Below are 22387 nucleotides of genomic sequence, written 5' to 3'. Positions count from 1 at the left end.
TTGGAAGAGCTCTTTGAGGCCGGCCAGATCTTCAGTGAGTTGAACCTTTCTCTTGGGTGTTCTTGATCCCCTCCTGCTTCCAGTTCCATTTTCTGCAGGGTCCAGTTTCTGTTCTGGAGTTTCCGTAAATGCTCTGATGTTTTTATCATCACCAGATGTGTTCACTGGCTCTGGTTTTGGAGATTTGTGGGTTATTTTGAAGGTTTTGTCATTATTCACTGGTTCCACTGTGCAATTTGGTGTTTGGAAGAGCTCTCTGAATCCGGCCAGGTCTTGTAGGGGTTGGACCTTTCTCTTCGGTGTTCTTGATCCCCTCCTGCTTCCAGTTACATTTTCTATAGGGTCCACTTTCTGCTCTGGAGTTTCCTTAAATGCTCTGATGTCATTATCACCACCTGGTGAGTTCACTGGCTCTGGTTTTAGAGATTTGTGGGGTATTTTGGTGGTTTTGTTATCAGTCACTGGTTCCACTGTGCGATTTGGTGTTTGGAAGAGCTCTTTGAATCCGGCCAGGTCTTGTAGGGGTTGGACCTTCCTCTTTGGTGTTCTTGATCTCCTCCTGCTTCCAGTTACATTTTCTACTGCGTCCAATATCTGTTCTGGAGTTTCCTTAAAGAATTCGGTGATTTTATCATCACCTACTGCTTCTCTATGTGAGTGTGTGGTTTCCTCTGGTGTCTGTGTAGACTTCCTGAGTGCTGACAGCTCGTCTACATTCACTTTCTGGGAAGGTGTTTTGATGCATGCATTCATCTTGGCTGGCGTGCTCACTCGGTCTGGTTCTGGAGATTTACAGTGCTTCACGGTGGTTCTGTTTTCCACATCCACTGGTTCCTTGGCATGACCTGGGGTTCCGAAGAGACTATGGGTGTCCACCAGGTCTTCCTTGGGTTCTGTCTGTTGCAGTCTCTTGGGGGTGATCAGGTCTGCTCTTTGTGCACATTTCAGCTCTGAAGATCTTCTTGACCTCTTCGCAGCTATCATCTTTTCAGAATTTTCTTTTGATTCGATGTTTTTGTTACATGTTTCAAAGGTTCTTTCATTTTCCTTCATCTCTTCCTTTAGTTTCTCTTCTTGTTGTGTTTTCCTCCGATGTCTTCCCAAGATGTTCTCAGTAGTGTTGGCCTCTGCATCTTTGTTCTCACAGTCTGCACCTGGCACCTGTGTATTTCTGAGCTCCATGGACCTTCTGAACTTGTTTGTATTGGATGCCACCTTTGGAGGCTCTGCCTCAGATGGCAGAGTTTTCCTATTTTCTTTTACTGCAAAACAGTGTAGTTTTAAGGCCGGGCTCGCAGAGCTTTTATAAGACGTCTGTTTTGGTGCATTCTGAGTACTGGGGAAAACATCGTCTCCTATAAGAAATGAAAATATACGTGATCGATATACTCTGTTCACTGTGTTATTCCAATCTGACATTTTATCCTCATGAAATATTGTTTAAGAGCCAATAATTCAGCCTCCTATCCACCTGACTAAAAATAGGAATCTGCTTATGTGGCCGTAAGTCTGTCTTATGTATCATCCATGCATTCTTAAGAACAATGTTATTTGGTATTATATACTGAGGGTCACTCATAGGTGGTTAGGCTCTAAAGGGATTAGATAACAGAAAAAAAATCCTTAAGAAGGGTGCCCTGAAGGCTGTCACGCCATGTCTCAGGGACCTTAATATAGGCATTTTTTTCTTCAAACATGAGAAACACCAGTTTCTTCTTTTGAACCACCAGTGCAATAACATGGCTTATACTTAGTCCACTTAGAGTCCAGGTCATACAGGAAACATCTACCTTTTAGCTATAGGAAGCATCTTCAGTGTAACAAGGTATTCCCTCTACAACAACTCGGTACTAAATGAGAGTAAGACAGACTTTCGTGTCCCATCTCACACTCACACTGGGACATTCCCATCCAGGTGAGCTGGAATAACTGCACAGTGTGTGCACTGTCATCTTTCTCTTTGTAATTTACATGTAAGTATGAGAGAGCATTACACTTTTCTGCGTATCACCCTCTTTACTTATACTAAATGAAGAGGGCAATAGTGTGCACAGGTTGTTGGGGTATTCCTTTTCACAAAAGTCTCTGAATGCCAAGGCTTGTGCAGCACCTGATAGGAATTTCCCCTAAAAATAATAGAACAGAGATGCTGGAAAAGTTATTTTACCAGGAGTACCTATTGTAAAGAAATAATACAATATCTGTTGTCAAAAAATAATACCATCCACAGTTCCTATTGAAGACATTCAAGCACTAAAGAAAATTTAAAAAAGTAAACCAACCAAAATTTTCTGGGGTGCATAGCAGAGGTTTTTCTTCTGACTTCAGTACTTGAAACTTTTTCCTATGGAAATCCTCTGAATTTGAAAAAGAGATGGGACATATGCTCATCGCTTGTGGCTTCTCTTTTGCTGGTGTCTTGAACATCTCAGTTAGCCCTGTTATATGAAAATGTTGGAAAAGCCATTAATACATTGCTCACACTTGCAAACAACCATGCCAGTTCTCACACAACAAAGGAATCACTCCCGAGCATTCCTGGGGATGGTGGGCGGGGAGAGTCTCATAGAAGAGGGTGATGTATTAATAATAAACTCATTTTTTTTAAGAGGACAACGGGGAAGTTAGAATCTTTTATGTCCTCTTCTTTGCCTTTCCTCTGGAAGGAAAACCAAATGAAGGAAGTTGTCTGCAGTCTCCCAATGTTGTGAACACCGGCTGGAGGACAGAGGCCGGCCCCCGGTGCCTCCCCTCCAGGCGTCCAGAGACCCAGTGCTCTTGTGCTGCCTTCAGAAAGTCCTAGGTTATGCAGCTCTGGAGTTTATGTAGAAATAAAATATCCCCAAATTTTAAAAAATGGCATAGGGCTGCCCATTTTTAGTATTGTCAAGTAATATAATATCAGCATTTTTTGACCCAAAAAGTTAGTAGCAGCATAAGCTCAGAAAACAAAGAACATAGAAGAGGGTCAAGGGGATCAAATATATGGTGATGGAAGGAGAAATGACTGGGTGGTGAGCACACAATGTGAAATACAGATGATGTATTATAGAATTGTACACTTGAAACCTATGTAACTTTGCTAACCATTGTCATCCCAATAAATTTAATTAAAAACAAAACAAAAGAACCATACAGTAAATGGACAATGTAACTTTCTGAACAACTTGTATTATCTCATGTTCTCATTCCGCCATCGATGGATGAAAACACTGTCGGGCATCCGTCTGCATATTGTGTTTGGGAAGCCTGTTCTGAAGGCTCCCAAACCAGCCGACTTCCTTAAAAATCCCTCTGCCACCGTTTAGGCCTTACTTAAAACACCAAGGATTTAGTTTTCAGCCCATGTGGATGTTTTGTTATGAAAGTTATCACACCAAGGGGTGGCTGCTGTCGAGTCTGTAGGCAAGTGTCTTAGAAGAAGGCTGAAAAAATCCACTGTCTTGAGGCCTGAGTATGTAAATTCTACTTACTTTATCTTAAAATATTTTTGAGGATTTGTTTTCACCGCTTCATAACATATATTAGAACATTCATACATGCCCGTAATTTACAAGGTCACACCAATATGCATATAGCTGCATATCAGGTGCTGTATGTTCAACATTTTCTTACTCATGGAGCTTGCTATCAAAACTTTGGTTACCACTGTTTTATATTCTTGTGTTTTTTTAAAAAAGGAAATGCATTGAACCAAATGTGTCTCTAACTGGACAGTACCCTATGTGGGTTATACACAGACAAAGAACAACTCTTCCATCTTAAAATCTGCGAGGAATAAATACAAGATTCCACCCAATGGACTCCAGTCTCACCACCCTCCAAAAGGCTCCAAAGTGGAAACCACTGGTCAAGCTCCGTAAATGAAATGCAAGCCCTGAGTTCTTGCCATGGTTCTAATCTGGGACAACCATAAGCAAGTCACATCCCACTTTTACCTAGAATCGCAACACTGGCTCAACTCTCAATGCATAAAGGTAACCTTTTCACAGGCCTTGGTTCCACAAAAACATTTAAGCTACAAGGAAGGAAAGGAAATCTTAAAGAAGCAAAATACTGCTCAACCCAATTGTCCCAACTCTGGGGCAGTCGATTGGTATAAACGCAAGGAAAGCAGAATTGAAAGAGTTAAGTGTGTGAGCTCTGAGCAACAGGGTTACTGGTTCAATTCAAGGCCCGAGCTGAGCTGCCAACAGGTGGCAGGATGGCTCAGCTAAAAAAAAAAAAAAAGAAAGAGTTAAGTGTGCTTTCTTCACCTAATGCAGCTTCCAGCCTCCTATACCTGTGTTGCTCTCCGAGGGGCAGACATGCAGTTACCTCTCATACCTGCTTCTATAGGACATGTGACCCCCAAATCGTCAGGGGTCTGTCCCTGTTCTCCGATCCAGCTTTCTCTTCCTTGACCATCGTGACCCCTGGAGGTTGACTGTATTGTTTATTCTCCCGACCCACTCACAGCAGATAAACAACAGCAGCACCCACCCATACCTCACACACAGGAGGCTTGAAGGGCTATGGTTTCTAAGGGCGAAGGCTATGTTTTACCTGAGAGGTCTTCATTAAAGTCGATTTTTTTGTTGAACATGAAGTTGTTCAGCATTCTGTAGGGCCGGGCTGGCACGTTTACTTTTTCGATGTGAGCTTTGCCTACTACGATGGTACAGGGAGAGTTTGCATGGCCTGTGCTAAATTGATTGTGAACACTGCCCGTAGGCTTCTGGAAAACAATCAGGAGAGCAACAAAACGTCAAAGCACAAAGCCACATTTAATGTGATTATAAATGATCTCATGTATAAAAGAGCGCTTCATATCGGAACACACACCTTTGGAGTATTAACTCTTTTTTGTCTTTTGTTCAGCTGTCTCCGTGGGCCGTGTTTAATGACTTTAGTTTGTGTTTGTTTGGCACTAAGTTTTACGACGTCTGCCCATGATTTTGCCACTGTTAAAAGGAAAAGATGTTGAAACTTTCCCAAATTAGCATTAATGAGAAAACTCCCCTTAAAAACACACTTGCTAATACGACACTAACCTATCAAGTTGGCCTCAGAGGCGCCACTCCGCCGCTTGGATTGAATCATCTGTAAGATTTCCTGCTGGCTGCGGTCCACGGACATCCTCTTGGAAGGCCCGCTGCTGCTCCTCCTCCCTTCCCTCTTAGGAGTATCTGTCTGCTGCGGAAACGCGCCGCCACTGGAGGCAGAAGATGGCTCGGATGACCTCCGGCGTTTGTCAGTTGCAGCCGGAGTTTTCACAGGATTACGAGCTGGCGAGCTCAGAAACACATTTTGTGCCGTCACCCCCAAATGGATTTCTGAAGGGTCTTCTTGTCCAGGTGGTTGAGATTGCTCCTGATGAGATTTAAATGTTCCTGAGAACCCTGACCACAAATATCACACCTTGGGGGTGAATGTTTAAGCCCCACCCAATGAAGAATTTTCGCTGTTTCAATGTTGAAGCACCAACACATTTCAACCACTGTCTGTAGAAAGATAAAGTGGGATCCTGTCCCCTTCACTTAACGAGAGAGAAAGAGGCAGAAAGCCACCAACAAGTCTTGATTGGGGAATTTCAGGTGGAAAGATGGGAGGAACCTCCTGAGGAGAGGTGAGTGCTCTGGTCTGAACCCAAGGCAACAGCATCCATGGGTGTGTAACCGCCTTTGGTCTGCTCACCTATGGGAGCCAGTGTGAGCCGGGAAGGAAGCAGACCTCCTTCCGCTGCTTTGGGTATGAAAAGGAACGAGAGATGGCGAGGCCCTGAGGAGGGCGAGCTGCAGGGCCACACCTTTCTAGAGAGCTGATATCAGGACAACACAGCCCAGGGGAGCTGATTCAAAGTTCTAGATAGCTGATGGTGAAAATCATAGGTGTGTTGCCACCCAAGGTTCCCCCTTTCATTTTATAATTCTGAAAAGAAAAAACAACCACCACAATTATGGTAATGTGTCATGATGTCACCAGATTCTTTTTAATTGGTTTTTGCTGTAACCCCAGTGACCTCTGGCCCTGTAAGTGGCCAGCAGGAGGCCTCTGCAGGAAATCATCACACCTAAGGGCTGACCTGTGCGCGGCCACTTTCCAGCCGTGGTTGGGAACCAGGTGCTGATTTTCTAACACCCACATCAGTGAGCTTATTTAGATGTTTTTACTTAGAAGATGCCTTAATTGTAATTCTGTTCATGTGAGGAGCACGGATGTGAATCATCAAGTGGGAGAAGAAAAGCTATGGAACGTACCTTGATGATTTTCTTCAGGACAGTTGTGGCGGTGTGGGTTACAAGAGACCTTCTTCTCATGGGTGTTTCTCCTCTCTTGACAGGTGTATTAGGAGGCAGGTTTTCATCAAATAACTCGGGTCTCAGATGGCCACCAAAGGAAACCCGCCTTCTTTTCAAGGGCATGCCCTCAATCATATCTAAAGCAATGAATACAAACATGGAGAGAGGAATGAGAACACCATACCTGTACTTACGACCTGTTTCAAATTGCTACTGAAGACAAACCAATGGTAAAGCTCATTGACCCTCATAGGACGACAGCTGTACCTTCACCCTGTCAGCTGATGAAACCAACGCTGCCTCAACAGCTCATGAGTTTGGGGTCAGAGCACCCAAACATCACGTCCCAACTGGACAGTACAGCAACGTTCTTTACAATGTTGAAAAATCCTGTGTGACCTAGGTTAATAAAGGGATTGGCCAGAAGCAGAGGCGCTACGTGCACAGCAGGCGCTGATGGGGCTGGAGGCGTTAGCAGGGGCGAAGACAACCTCCCACCTGGGCCTCACACGAACCCACCCCCAGCAGGACGAGCTGTGACTGCAGGCAATTCCCAGGCAGTTCACTTGATCCAAAACCCACAACACATCTTAGAACCACTTGTCAACACAAATCCTTGGCCGAGGGACGCGCCCTACTTGAGACGCATAGGGACATTGTGACTGATGTGCGCGGGCGGCATTTCTGAGCTACGCTGCACTGCGCACCCCAGCACAAACTAAGCCCCAACAGTCAGAGCTGCATCAGATGCCCGGAAAGCCTGCAAAGTGCAGGATGCCCAGCGGCTGCCAAGCCCGGAGAGGCCCTCCCTCGGCCACCCACTGCCTGACGTTAGGCTGTCAGTCTCCCCATTTGCCAAGTGGAGATAAGGACACCTGTGCATAGGCGCTCCCGCACAGTGTGCAAGCCCGTACATCATGCAGCCCAGCCCAGCACACCGTGCAGTGTTTCCTAAGAAGCTGCTTGTACCAGACTCTGACAACAGTGTGACTATTTGAGGGCCACCCTGTAAGAAAAGATTTCCAAGGGGTTTCCGATGCCTTAATCTAGAGGATCAAACTCTCAGGACACACTTGTTCGGAATCAAACCTGTGCAAAGCGATTGTGCACATTCTCCTGTCTATGTTGTTCTAGATGCAACAGGAGAATCAAATGTGTTTGGGCCACTACCTCCTTAGACCCCCCCCCCGCCAAATCCTTCCCTAATCTGCACCTCCTCTCACTCCCTGTTGTGGTCATCCAGGCCTTCAGCGCCAAGCTCTTGAGTGGACAGTGACCACGGCTATCTCACGGTCCCCTTAGCGCCTTGGGGATTCTCTACCCCAGAGCGAATCATTATGGAATAAAGGCCTCATTAATTCTCCTCCAGACCCAGGGTAGATGTGCACTTCCGGGGGAAAATAAATTTAGTGACATAAACTCACTCGTGGAATCGCCCACGTTGCTGACGTCCACTGAGCGAAGGCCTGGCGAGCCGGGGCACCGCTGTCCCGCCGGAGCGCCCAGCGGCCCAGACGTGCTGAGGGCTCCATCTGGCATCTTCCTTTCCTTTTGCAGGAGCAGCGGAGCGAACGCCGTTTGCTTCTGGATTTCTGCCTCTGTATTAAGAACGTCAGCATCTGCAGGCACGCTGCTCCTCCGCCTCTTTTTGGACGAGACTTTTCCTGGTGTATTTCCAAAATTATCAGCATCTTCAGGTTTCGTGGGTGTTTGGTTTCTAGTTAAGGACTCCCGAGGCAGACGTGCTCTTCTGTCGGCCTTGAAGCCTCCGCTGCCATCCAGATTCTCAGGTTCATCCCCGTCTATAGCACGCAGGTCTCCACTCCGACGTGTTGGTGTGGAACTTTGTTGGGAACGCCGTCTCGGGGTCCCGGTCTTCCTGGCCTCCATGGGGGGGCCACTAGGACTCAGGGTGACCTTGGGCGTCTGAGCAGGCCCCTCCCCCGTTGTCTTCCCCATCTGGCCACTTCCTTGTGCCCCCGAAGCGGAGGGGTCTGCTGTACCCTGGCTGCCTCGGCCGGATGTCCGCCTGGACTTCGGGGAGACCAGCCGTGGGGTCTCGCCCTGTAAACCGTCTGCGCTCTCGTTTTCCGCGGCGCAGTGACTCCGGGACGCGGATTTCCGACGACTCCGCAGCACATTTTCTTTCTCTGGTCTCATGTCTAACTCTTCCTTCATTGACTCATAAAGCTTCCTAAAGGGAGATTCGCTTTCCTCACTATTCTCAAGACACTGTGTAGACGGAAACGGCTTCAATTCTCCATTTCTGCTCAGTGGTGTCACTCTGGAAACTTCTTGAGCATCTCCAGCAGCGGGATCCGCTGCCTTTCGGCCGTCATCTTGGGAGAGATCTGAGGGATGAACTCTGGGTGTTTCCCTGGCAACAGGCTCTTCCGAGGCACGTGAGACGGGCCGGGCTGCTCTGACCTCCCCCACGTGCACCAGCCGCCTTCCCAAAACACTTTCTTCAGTGAGTTTTGCACAGGTCTTGGGATCTTGAACTTTCCCATCTTGACAGTGAGGGATGAAAATAAGAAACAGAAGTTGAAGTTCAAGAGTCTCAATAATTAACATATGCAGTTTTCAAATTTTAAAACCGTTTAAAACTGTCTTATAACCTAGCTTTTCACAGCCTGCAAGTTACTTAATGCCCAAAATGCGTAATAACAGTATTCTGATACTAGCATTGTGGTCCAACTGAATCAATCACATTAGCCTCCTATGACCAACCTAAGACTTCAAATGCTGTTATGTACTCAGAATTAAGCAGACAACTAGCAAGACAATTGGTTTATACGTGGGCTCACCAGTAAGCATGGTGCCCTACACAGCATTTGGAAAAAAGTCACCTTGGGTGTCTGCCTATGTTTGTGAAGCTAAATGATACAAGCTCCTAACTTCTGCAAGCCTGGATATAGAACCCGTGCATTCTTGTCCCTTCTTTGCCGTAATGCTAGAGAACTGCCTTTGCAGGATCCCAGGACAAAGCCCAGAATGACTCACCAGGGTTAGAGGAGAAGCCAGACATGGAGACCCGACGCGGAGACGCCTGCAAATTGGCAAGATGAGAGCGGTGATTTAGATGCCTTTTCCAGCACCGACAGTCAGATTTATTAAAATATCCTTCCGAGTGACAATCTTCTTCACCAAACTGGTCTTATATGACTTTTAGGGGCTGAGAAGAGCCCAAGACATTCAGGTGCTAGCACTCCTAGTACAAGTATTTCCTAGCTGATTTTTAAAAATATAGTGATGGAGTAAGAAACAAACTTGAAGCTGAAAATCATTTAAACTGAACCACAATGAGTTTTCATAACTTCCTCAAACTTCTTTCCTGCCATCATGTGAAGGAAAAGCCAACGTTAAAATTGGCCATCACCTACACTCAGTATCTGTGAACCTACCAAAGGTACAGAAATACTGACTTTATACCCGGGTTCAGCAGAAATGGGCTGCAGGACGTGTGGATGAACTCAGGCCCCACTCAGCTTGTGTGCTTCTGGCTGGGAGATACTCAGGGCAAAGCCACAGCAGTGAACCCATGGCACGGTCGCCTCGGAGCACAGGGATCACACCCAGTACACCCATTGGACCGGTAACGGTGCCTTCACAGTCTTCCACGGGGAACGTTTTAGGGGCCTGAGGAACAACTACAGAATAACTTGCTTAAGATATAGAAGTCCAAAGGTGTTCCAAAAGAGGAAAAATATTATCATCTGAATCATTAGGGGGGAAAAAAAATAAAATCTATCCAAAGGCAAAGAATTTAACTTCTTTCTTTAATCTATTTCAGATTTTTTGGTATCTAATGCATTGCTTCTCAAACTTCCCATGTGAAGGATCAGTTTCTAATTTCCAACCTGAAGTTGACCAAGACTCTTATGACTAAACAATAAAAATGAATTTGAATTTAAAAATATGTACAAAATACAAACCCCTACTTTTTGTACTATTATATTCAATTGCCATAAAATTAACTGTCAAACGGCTATACCATGTTCTATGCATTCATTTTTAGTAATTTATGACAATGCAGATAATAAACATAGACCACTGAAACCACGTATCAAACCCGCAGTCCAGGTTTTTGGTTGGTTGGCTCCCTTACACCTACCAAGTCAGAATGGTGGCTGGTGGGTGGAATACCTGAAAAGCTAGCTGTCCCCCAAATCTGAGGAGCAGGAGGGTCAATAAGGTCACTCCTCCAGGACAGAAACAGCACTTAGGTGGAGCAGAGCGCTTCCATCACCTGTTGCTGCTTTCAGGTGCCCCTGCAATTAGCCAGCGAATTCCAACCTGGCCACAGGAGACTAGCTCGGGTAGCTTCGTAAAAAGTAAGAAAGATAGAAATTCTCAGGATTTCCCTTAAACCTTCTAAGTCCAACTAAATTTCCACAGATGGGCCCAGAATAGCATTCTAACCAGCTGCCCCATTTGGGGTACGTTTCCCCCACTGATGGACACGAGTCGTAAGATTCTTTCCCCTGACACAGCGTGGTAACTGTCTTCCAGTGTCATGGGTCACCTGTCCATCAAACGTGGGCAGCACTGCCGGCACTCACAGCTCTTGATGTGATTACTTCAGAGGAATACAGATAGGTGAGGACAATAACACTGCCAGGCAACGCGAGCCACTGGATAATGTATTCCAGAATTTTAGTCCTAGGCGTCTGGGTTGTCTTAACCAAAGGTTTGTAACATCAGATCACGAGAAACTCTGGGCCCAAAGTGTAAGACTGGCTCAGTCCTCTCATTTTGAACAAAAGAGGCAGTCTAGTTTTCAGTTATTTTAATCTAAGCTCAATTTGTTTTAATACCTTGGCTGCACTTTTCCTACTATAACTGGTAAGTCATCTTCCCTTGGGAGAAACCACTCATCAGCGTGCATATACATGATTTCCTATCATCATGCAAAAGATGGGTACCCGCCCCCCACTTCACCTGTTCACGTCTTTGTCCTGGAAATTCAGTTGATGTGCTTCCATTCTGATGACTTTCATTTTCATACCTGAAGTGTATAGAATGACAGACACATATTCAGACTACAGATTTGTAACCGATGATAAAGCCTGCATATCTGATTAACGTCCAAGGAGCAAGGAACTTCAGGTTTTATTCAAGGTATTACCTTATTCCTGGAAATAAGTTTAGAGTTAGGAAAGTGTTTTTATACTAAACTATTATACTTAGAGAAATTGCCTCAAGTTTCTGTTGGAACACCAATGCCCGAGGCTGGACACACCGATTTGTTTCTAAACACTGACTAGCCTGTATAATTCAGCATCCCTGAGTACCTCCTATGTGTGACCCGACTGCATACGAGAGCAGAATCGGGGTTCCGCTAGTTGACGTTCATGGACATCATCTGATGACTTAGAGGTCAACCTGGAAGCCCTGTGGCGACTGACGCCCTGACCACCGTGTGACAACACTGGAGTTCTGAAAGGAACTAGAGCTCTTCTTTAACTTAAGATCACTGCAATCACCTCTTCAGTTTCCCACTTATTCCATCTGTATCCGAATAAAGTCACACATAGTGTATGGGGTGATAGATATTAAGCAAGATACACAGTTGTCCTCACAGACCTCAGGTATGGATTCACAGGGCATTTCAAAATGCAGGCGGAACTTGGGCACCTCAGTGAAACGGCCCGATTTGAATTTGGAGGCCACCTGAGTCAGAGCTGAGGCAGCAGGGCATCTGGAATTGTTTCTCAAGGAGCAGGTCTTCAGCGAGCCCCTCCTGCTGAGATCCAGTTCCCGCTTATTATTGGAGGGATTCAATCTTAAATCATCTCAGTTTGAACAGCATCTCATGTGGGAAAAATAGTCCTGGTCTCTTTCTACATCAAATACTTCCTACCCAGAAGTCTCTATTCAACAAAAATACTCTTTAAAAATGAAGGCAAATCCACAAAAAGCACAGTAGAAGAAATGACCAGGATGTCCAAATGGTACATTAGGAAGTTTCTATTTAGTACAAGTGAAGGCTGTCATGAAGGTGGAGTTCCACTTAGCAGAAGAGGTGGAAAAATGACCCTACTATATGTTTCTACAAGAGACACAATTTAGACCCAAATAGGATGAAATAAAAAGGATGAAAGTAAAAAATATACCATGTTTCCCCCAAAATAAGACCTAGCCAGAGAATAAGCCATAGCATGATTCCTCCAGGATGTGGAGGGCACGCACCCCTCACATGAGGGTTTTATGACCTGTTTCAGGGAGAAGGGTGCCTGTTCCACAAACTCCTTCAGCTTAAAATATTCAGTATGCCAAGGTGCCATATTTTGGCACCTAAAGTCATGCGAGGGCTTATTTTCCGGCTAGGTCTCAGTTTTGGGGAAACAGGGTACCATTCAAACTGCAACCAGAACAGAGCTGGACAGGCTATACTAATAGCAGACAAAATAAACTTTAAGGTAAAAATTGTTCAGAGACCAAGCACATTTTATAATGATAAAAGGGTCAATCTGTCAAGAAGAAAACCAATCACAAAAGTACACCGAACAGCTGCTTCCCAGAGACCACCTAAACCTTAAGGATTATGAAAAGTTGGAAGTATGTGATAGAAAAATCTGTAGTATGCAATCACTGATCAAAAGCATTACTAAAGGCACAGGGTATTTCAAAATGATAAATGATAAAGCTTTATCCACCAGACTAGAGCCCCTATATTGGAAGCATTTAAAACTGACAGAGCTAAAAAACAAACAAACAAAACAAAGTCCTCAGTGCGTGACTTTAACTTACCTGTCTGAGTAACTAAGAATCAGGGGGAAAATGACTGATTCTAGAGTTAGAAATTTGAATCAATGGACATAGAACACTGCCCCCAGCAGCTAGAGAATACATTCTTTTCAAACACACAGGACAGATCAATAAAAAATTAACCATTAACCATATCTGACCGTACAGCAAGCAAACCCTGACTCATTTAAAAAACTGGAAGTGCCTCAAATGTCCGTCTAGGATGAATAAATTTTATATCATCATGTATGTAACTGTCTATATCATTCCAGTGAAATACTATGGAGTGAGACATCCGTTCCCTGAATCTCACCACCACAAGAGCAGAAGTCAATACAAATATGTACTTTGTTATTTCAAATTTATGGAGTTTAATAAGACCAACAAAACTGTAGTGGTTAGTTAGGGATGCAGGCTTAGGGAGTGACATACCGAGGACTTTTATGCTATCAGAAAGCCACACTCATGATTTACTTGGTGAGAGAAAGCAGTGATTAGAAGATGCATGAAAGCAGCCTCTGGCAATGTTCTAACTATGCTCAGGTGGTGGATTAGTTTGCTGGTTTGCTGGGGCCATTGTAACAAAAAATCTCACACTGGGTGGCTTGAATGACAGAAGCTTTTTTTCTCACTGTTCCGGAGGCAGGAAGTCCAAGGTCAAGGCGCTGCAGGGTTGGCTTCCTCTGTGCCTTGCTTCTTGCCACCTCTTCACAAGGCCATCCCTCTGAGCAACTGCTTCCTGGCTTCTCTCTGTGTCCTCATCTCCTCTTCTTATAAGGACACCAATCAGACTGGATCCAAGCCCACACTAAGGCCTCATTTTAACTCCATCTTCTCTTTAAAGGCCCTAACTCCAAATAGTCACATTCTTAGGTGCTGGGGATTAAGGCTTTAACACACGAATGCTGGGGTCACCAGTCAGCCCACATGTGATGATCACAGAGCTGTTCGCTTCATCTCATTTTGTACCTTTCTCTGTGAGTATATATTACTTTAAAATAAAAGAGAAACTAAAAAACGTATGCAGTTTCACAGCACAACCAAATGAAACTCCTTTAGGACCAGGTCACCCTTGTTTGGCAGTTATCTACGCTCAAATCCTTGAACTGGACCACATAAGACCCATTATGTCAGTATGACTTTAGATTAAGAAGTAGCTCAAACACTGACCTTCCCTCGCGTTAAAGAAGGATCTCGGATGATGGGCAAGGCTAGTTTGTGGTGAATCAGAAGGCCCACTCTTTTTAGTCTAGCTGGCTTCCACCTACCTGAAAGAGCGATCAACGATAGTTATCACATCTCCGTGTTTTAGTTGTACAGGTTTGTCAATTGCAGAGCCATTCACCTGTGTTGGATTTGTGGAACTAAAATTAAACAATATTGCCTACGAGGAGAAAAAAGGGAAAAAATAGGTAACAAGTAGATAAACAGTAAACAGAGTAGTTTTTAAAACCAGACTTCCAAAACCCCATTTACCTTCTGCTCATTGACCTCAATTTTGCAATGCTGCTTTGACACCACAGGAAGCTGGATACGAATGTCACATTCGATACCCCTTCGTGGAAAAGAATTAAGATTTGTTTTAGGCTGTTTCAATTTTTAAAAACATTACATCAATGTTTAAAATAAAACAGCATTTGACTCTGTTTGATCTATAAATATTATGACAGAAGAATGACAAACTGGGTAATGTAAGTGATCTTTGAATTTAGCCAATGATTTTTACAAGCATTGTATAAGCAACTACTATATATCTTTAAAACTTACAGTACTTAAAAATATTAGAATATAAATTGATTGCCTTTTACTAAAATGTCTATGCTTATGAGACCCAACTACAGAGGGTGCCAAAAAAATGCATACACATTTTAAGAAAGGAAAAGACTATTAAAATTGTAATGCTCAATATATACCAATAACAAAAGATGAGTACAAGTCATGTGTATACATTTTTTTCTGGAACCCCCAGTGTAAGAGTGTTTTACATCTGTTTGAAGAATGAGAAATTACTTTTAATACTCTGCTTTCTCTTCCATAAAAAGGTTTGTGTACATTTATTTGTAACATACACAAACGTATATTTGAAAATTTAATCATCACCAAAAGTGCTATTATATGCCAGAACCTCTGTGTGCCTCAGTTTCTTCATATACAGAGAATTACATTAGCACCTATATCAGGTGTTCTTCAAACGATCAAATGACTTACACACGTCTGTCATTTGCCTGACACACAGTACATGTTATTACTTATGAGCCTTTTATTGTTGCTTTTAAAACTACATTCTATTAACTGACAGGTTCACAAGTTTCTTATCACTGAAAATACTAATCTGAAAACAATAAAAAAACATTCTCTAGATTCAACTTGTCTTTTCACAAAAAGCCACTATCAGCAGGAAGCACTGGGAGAATTCCTAGACCCACAGAAGCTCCTCAGAGGTCCTCCTCAGTGAGGCTCCCTGGGTCTCTGGAGTTCCCATTGTCGCCCTGTGCTTTTATAAGTTTCAACAACTATATACCGTATTTGCCGGCGTATAAGACGACTCGGCGTAGAAGACGACCCCCTAACATTTCCACTCAAAATACAGAGTTTGTTATATGGTCGGCTGTGTGCGATTTTGCGAGTGTGGTAAAATCGCATAACAGCAAAATCGCATAACAGCCGAGCATACACCCAGCAGCGCTGCTGATGCCTGAACGGTATGTGGAATGAAGTGGGCGGGCATCGGGAGGCCACTATGGCACGGGGCAAGCACTATGGGCAGTCTATCTGAAGTGTACCTGGCATATAAGACGACCCCCCACTTGGAGGCATATTTTTCAGCGCCAAAAAATCGTCTTATACGCCGGCAAATTATGGTACTCTCCTCTCTGTTGTCAGTATGAACCTCGAGAGTCTAAGATGTCTCTTCCTACCCATGTCCAATGGCCAAACACAAATTACAAACTCTCACACAAAAATATATTTAATCACTGTTGTGTAATAACCAGAATTACTGCCATTTGATACCAAAATGTTTACACACACACACACACACACACACACACACACGGTGCCAAAAAAATGTATACATATTTTAAGAAAGGAAAACTGTGTTAAAATTGTAATACTCAATAAATACCGATAACACAAGATGAATACAAGTCCCGTTTGGCTTCTACAATTGCAAGAGGTGCTCAAAGTGGTTCCCATCAGCCTCCAGACACTTCTGATTACGGTGAACTACTTACTGCTTGAGCACACATAACATCTTTTAAAAATGTGTATACATTCTTTTGGCAGCCCCGAGATATCTATCTATCTATGGTGTCCTGAGAAGGAGCACTTTCCCTCCCATGTTCATTTGTCCAAAAACACCAGCCAGCGGTATAGGAGCCACCTTCCTCCATTTGCTCAAGTGTCCCCCAGCAGTCAGCGAATGCCACCTTTGGAGGGACTTCAGATAAACACAGTTGTCTTCTAAAGACTGCCCCAAGTGAATCAGGACTTGAGAATCATGTATATTTTTCTCCCTTTACAGATGTCTATCAAATCAATTTTAACATGATTAAAAACCAGTTAACATATAAGCCTTGTTTTCAAAATTCTTTTTGTACTAAACAACCGCGTCAAGTTGACAATACACAGGAAGTCCAGAGCAAATGTGAAGGCAGGAACTACTCCCACAGCCATGTTATCAGTCTGTTAATCCGTGATTAGGAAATTCAGGTCTTTTAAGCTAAATCGTCCACGCGTGCGCAGGGCTCACCTTCCAAACAAGCAGGTGCTGAGGCTCAGTGGAAAGTGGGGGCCGTCGACCCCGCTCCTTTTGATGGTAACAAGGTGTCCTGTAGGACCCATTTTCTAAACAAGAATTTGAGTACAATCCGTATAGGTCTGGCATCAAAAGGTTTGCTGAAGCAAACTTTACCAGCAACTCTTCCACGGCAGGAATAAGCGACTGAATAAAACAGCAAAAATAGAACACGCGGACGCGCGGGGGGCGTGTTACCCTGAAAGCGGAGCTAAGAAGTCACTTGTAAATGACCGACGGGGATTGCTTGTACAATGCAATCCCCCCATGCCCCTGCCACCCCGACCCACACCTTATGTGACACCTGCAGGAGCCCCGAGCCAGGCCCTGGGCTGCCCCCCGGCACCCCGAAAGACCCGCGGTCAGGGTCTCTTCTCCCGGGAGTTCCCACCGAGCCCCCGAGCCCAGAACGAGCCGAGTCCAGGACGCGCTCCCCGCAGAGCCTGGAGGGGTCTCCGCGGCTCCGGTCTGCGCCCCCGTGGTGCCCTGACTCACCCAGGACGACTCCCCGCACCGTCACCAGCGGATCCACCGCTCGTCCAGGCGCAACCCAATTCCACGCGGTGAGCAGCCCGCGAAGTGTCCGCTTGCACCCGCCTCCCCGCCCAGCGCTACCAGGTCCGGGGCTCAGCCCGCGGGCCCGCGCTCACCTCTGCCGCGGCCGCAATCCCCGCTCCCCCCGCCGTCGCCCTCGCCGGCGACCCGGTGGCCCGCCCAGCTACGTCCCGGAGGTGCCCGGCGTTGGCGGCGCGGGCGCGGAAAGCCGCCCGCCCCGTTCGCCCGATTCAAATGAAAACAGCGATTCGAATTTGGCGCAAAGCGCTGCGATTGGACGGGCGGCGCGGCGGCCCACCAATGGGAAAGGGCAAGGCCGGGGACGGGGCGGGGCTAGCAGAGAGTGGCGGGCTCCGCCGCGAGGGGCGGGGCCGCGGGCCTCCCTGGCGCCCGCGGAAGGCGCCTTCTCGGGGTTCTCGCTGGGGACTGCGCAGGACAGGCGGAAATGGGACACGGCCCCGCCGCCGCCGAACCTGTCTTGCCTCCTCTTCTTTAAGGACCAAATGCAATTGTGCAGTTAACGATTGCACACAATATGTTACTCGTTGCTGGAGGGTTTAAAAATGTTTAGTTTCTACAGCTCCCCAAAAGATAACCCATCATTATAAGCAGTTTCTGTGTCTTTTCCTGGTTATACATGTGTTTTCTTTCAAAACACACTAAAAAGACCGTACATACAACAGTATCCACTGTTTGACCTGTGTGCTCCCTGCTTAATAGACCCGGAGGCTGTTACTATTGAACGCGTCTCCCCCTTTTCCTTTCTTTCTGAGGCTGCGGAGCATTCGGCTTTAGAAACCATCATTTACCTGACCACCACTATTGCTATTCGTTTAGGTTTACAGTGTTTTCCTATTAGATAAAAAATCTCCAATGTAAAAACCTTGTGCATGACAGAATGGACGAATTCTAAAATGACCACAGGATTCCTCCCGGGGGCACTTGCCGGGTGGGGGCGGGGGCTTCTGTGGGTCCCGGTGTCAACGGGGTGCGAGCCAGGGACTGGGTCCAAAACGTGCCCTCCTTGCTTGCCGCCTCCCCTTCCCGCACGACCCGCACCCCTTGGCGCTTGGCTCCCCTTGATCAGGACTCTCCCCCTGTAGTCTGGGGACACCTGAGAGCGTCTGAGATCCTTGTAGGGGGTCCCTGACGTGAAGACCCTTTTTGTCACCACGCCAGAAGCTCTTCTTCGCCCCTTGCGCGCATTTCCTCACGAGTGGAAGGCGGGGTTTCCCACGGGCGGAAGCGGGAGTGAGAATCCAGCTGTCTTTTACTAAATCAGGTATTCCAGAGAATTGCAAAACGATAAACTAATGCTGTTCTTTCCAGTATTTTTTTTTTGGATGTTGATAGATTTCATTAAACATGCTTTTTATGTTAACATGACATGAGTTCGTCATTGTCGTAAAATGAATTGACAGATGAAAATTTTAAAATTACTCAGTTAATAACCTACATAAACAAAAATCTCTTAGTGGTCTTCAGTGATTTTTAAGAGCATAAAGGGACCCTGAGACCAAAAAGTTTGAGTCTTTCTGCTCGTGAGCGACAACTCAGGGACTGCCTGCCTACGGAAAAGCTGGGAATGCATCGTGAGTGTGCACCTCCAAGTCCGCCTGGGACAAGGCTGGTGTGGATAATGCAAGTGCCCGGGTGCCATGAACCTTCTCAGGGGATTGCTTTCCTTGTCCTCCCCCTTTACAGCATCAAAGAAAGCTCGTCTCCGAACAGCCCCGCAAAATGCTGCTTTTGTCAGTCTAATTGCTGCTTGTTATCAGGGACGGTTCTGTGACCCACCCTCAAGCAGCCTAATTAGAAGTAGGAGGTGCTAGACTTCCTGGCAGATAATCTCCCCAACACTGCCACACACACGTTTAGCTCTCTAGAGAGGGCAAGAAATTAAAGGGAGGATTTAGGGGTTTGTCTGAGTGATGGGGCTTAGCTCTGTGGCTCTGCCCCCTTCAAAACGGTGATACACGTTAGCAGTGGTGCTTCTGTTGGGTTGGAAGCTTGGCCCACAGCGTCGGAGTTTCTTAAAGCACAGATCTCGTTCCCGTGAGAATCCCACGAACTACACGCAGGGGTGGCGTCTGGACCCCAAGCTCCTCTCCTGCGCTATGGAGGCCTTGAATAAGGCGAGGGATAGGGGCCTTGTGGTTAGAGCACCGCCGATCCGGACGGACAGGAAACAGCTTTGGCCGGGGGGTGTGGGGATGATGGTGTCTGCGGAGCTGGGGAGTTTTCCAGGAATCAATGTCTAGATCTTCACAGCCCACACTCACTCACGCTGGAAGTCCATCGGCCAGAGACAGCGCCCCAGGGCAGTCCGTCTGTCCGTCCGTCCCCCACCCCCAACCCCGCCTTCCTCCTGTCCCTTACCTCTCACCTCCTGACACTATGGAAATTGCCCCGGGCACCCTATAAGGCACCGTTCAACAATTCCGTGCCCTTCCACCCACCTGATGAGAGGGTGTATTTCCAATAAATTGAGTGTATGTCTAATCAGTATCGCATTTGGAATGTTGTTTGGTCATCTGTGTTCCAGTAAATTTTTTACTGTCATCTCTGACACCAGGTGGTGGAGAGAGGGGCCGCGGAGGGAGGCGCAGGGCAGGGTGCGTTGTGCCCCTCCACAAGTGCGGTCTGGGGGGCCCTCACGGGCAAGGGGGCAGGTGCTCCCAACCCACAGGACCCCACGGTTCCAGCCAGGCGCCCTGCGACCTGGGACGCTCAGGTGGCTGCAGGTAAGGGGTAGCTGCGTCAACCAGGGGAGCCCACAGACTCCCCATCTTCACTTCCCCTCTCTTGTCTCTTAATAACCACTCTGCCCTGGCCAGTCTTCCAATCAGGGGAGACATGGACCTTAAAGTGGGATTCAGGGGACGGGAAAGTTGGCCCAGGGGTGGGGCTGGGGTCCTTCTAAAATGGATCTGGTGCGCCCTTTCCTCCTGGAGGACAGCCACATCGCTGAGAACCCGGGCCCCCTAGACATCTCGTGGCTGACAGCCACCAGCCACCATGCCCAGGCGGTGACCAGGACCCACAGTCAACCACCAGCCCAAAGTTGACTTGCTTCCTGGGGCCCAAGCCGGGGTGGGTCCTGCCTCTGCTCCTGGCCTCCCTGAGCAGGATCCCAGTGGCCTTTCTCCCAGGTCACTCAGCGCTTACCTCCCCCTGGACTCCTTCACCGACCATTCCCTATTGCCAGCAAGCCCCAGGTGGGGTGAGCAGGTGGTCTGTGGGGTTGCCCCTCCCTGCCTTCCCAGCCTCTGTCCAGCTTAGATTCCTTGGCCCTTCTGCCTGGCCTGCCTGGGAGGGGCCTAGATCATAGCAGCTTTTCCCAAGGACCCTTGGGACCATCTTATTCCCCTGACTCAAATTCTATCAGCACTCCCCCACTCCTAAGTCCCCACTCTGAAGATGATGTGACATAACTGCTGAGCTCAGGGACCCCAACTCAGGAGCCTCTGTAGAGCAATCACCATAGAATGAGCTGCTGCAAATTAACTCCAGATCACGTGACTTCCTCTCTTTCAGTATACCTTTCAGAGGCTGCTAATTACTTTCAGAATACAACCCAAACTCTGCCAGGACCACTGAGGCCATATGTGGCCTTCTGGACCACGGTTGAGTCCACTCCTTGTGCTGCAGCCACCTGAGCCCCTCCCTTCTGCAAATGCTCAGACCCTTCTAGCCTCAGCCCCTCCCTCCTCCTGGAGGTGGAAAGAGACCTGGCTTTGGTACTGGATGAATCACTCTTAGGACAGAGGCTTTCAGAACTGGCCCGGATGTACCCTGACCAATGAAGACTGGCTCTTGCCAAGGGGCTTTCTACATCAACCCTACGTGCCCCCACCCGATTTAACCTGGAGAAAAGAAGTCGGGACTAAATATGGCATCAAAAACCATGAATGAGGGCCGGCTGAGTGGCGCGATGGTTAAGAACTGGCTTGGGACGCCAGAGGGCCCGGTTCAGATCCCACATATGAGGGCCAGTGACACTGCCCTCTACAGCTAAGATGCTGAACAACAGCTCAACCTGGAGCTAGGCTGCCATGAGTCGCCGGCGACAGCTTAGGTTGCAGCCCCTGTGGCAGTGGGTTGCCATGGGCTACCGTGTGTAGCCAGCAGCCAGCGTGAGCGGCCATCCAGAAGCCGGCAACTGATCTGCCTCGCCCGGGAAGAGAGCAATGATGGTGCCAACTTGGGCCAGTGAAGCAACGTCCTCCACAACTAGACTGAAGAACAAAACGACAGCAACTTGTCTGTTCCCCTTCCCCCAATTCCCCAGCACTGTTCCCATCCCCCCAATTCCCCAATAAAAAAAATCTTAACAAAAAAACCATGAATGAAAATTTGAAAACCACATATTTAATTTAAGAAGCTAACGGTGTATATTTTCATTATAGAATATTTGGGAAATATACAAATGTAGAAACATGAGTCACCTGAAGACGTACAACAAATATAATCGTGTTTTTGTCTGAGTAATCTTTATGTTACATTAGAAGCATTACGTATCTGTGTATACAAGCACACATCATTTTATTTCTCAAGCTTTCATTCACCATTATAACAAGCATTTTCTCATTCACGTTTGGTGAATAACACTTTCAGGACCTTATTTGCCTGTGTTAAAACAGTTAAGGTTTTTCCCCCCAGTATTTTATTATTACAAATAATGCAGTAATGAACATATTGAGCAAGACCCCTGTTTTCGTAAACCAGAGTATGTTCTTAGTTTACATCTCCCACAATCCAGTTGCTGGATCAAATAATATTTGCCTCATATTATCTAACTGCTTGCTTTTCAAGAGGGTTGTAACAATCTATCTCTCGAGGTCACTGCTTCAGAAAGCCTTCAAACTACCAGCTCTCTGCATTCACACTTTCAATTTGCTGCTAATTTGATTAGCCAAATATAGAATATGGTTTCAACTTGACTTTTTTAAAATTATTTTTTAAAATTATTAAAATACAGCTAACATACAGTACTATATTAGTT

General features: G+C 46.4%; 1 protein-coding gene across 1 annotated transcript in view; it reads right to left on the bottom strand.

Moving 5' to 3' along the window:
* The window catches only part of MKI67 (marker of proliferation Ki-67), a 25157-nt gene extending 7709 nt beyond the window's left edge, over positions 1 to 17448 (bottom strand). The window contains exons 1-13 of the mRNA XM_019644078.1: positions 17323 to 17448; positions 16783 to 16974; positions 14508 to 14586; positions 14300 to 14415; positions 11223 to 11289; positions 9285 to 9330; positions 7706 to 8791; positions 6240 to 6418; positions 5034 to 5352; positions 4825 to 4943; positions 4546 to 4717; positions 2283 to 2438; positions 6 to 1355 (exon numbers count right to left, since the gene is read on the bottom strand). Coding sequence (XP_019499623.1) covers positions 6 to 1355; positions 2283 to 2438; positions 4546 to 4717; positions 4825 to 4943; positions 5034 to 5352; positions 6240 to 6418; positions 7706 to 8791; positions 9285 to 9330; positions 11223 to 11289; positions 14300 to 14415; positions 14508 to 14586; positions 16783 to 16874 — 3781 coding nt within the window. The 5' untranslated portion in view covers positions 16875 to 16974; positions 17323 to 17448. The remainder of the gene's footprint in view (positions 1 to 5; positions 1356 to 2282; positions 2439 to 4545; positions 4718 to 4824; positions 4944 to 5033; positions 5353 to 6239; positions 6419 to 7705; positions 8792 to 9284; positions 9331 to 11222; positions 11290 to 14299; positions 14416 to 14507; positions 14587 to 16782; positions 16975 to 17322) is intronic.
* Positions 17449 to 22387: the final 4939 nt, after the last annotated feature.

Source organism: Hipposideros armiger, unplaced genomic scaffold (assembly GCF_001890085.2).
Source record: "Hipposideros armiger isolate ML-2016 unplaced genomic scaffold, ASM189008v1 scaffold_85, whole genome shotgun sequence".
Classification (NCBI taxonomy): domain Eukaryota; kingdom Metazoa; phylum Chordata; class Mammalia; order Chiroptera; family Hipposideridae; genus Hipposideros; species Hipposideros armiger.
The sequence above is the reverse complement of the archived record's forward strand: the minus strand, read 5'-3'. Positions and strand labels throughout refer to the sequence as shown.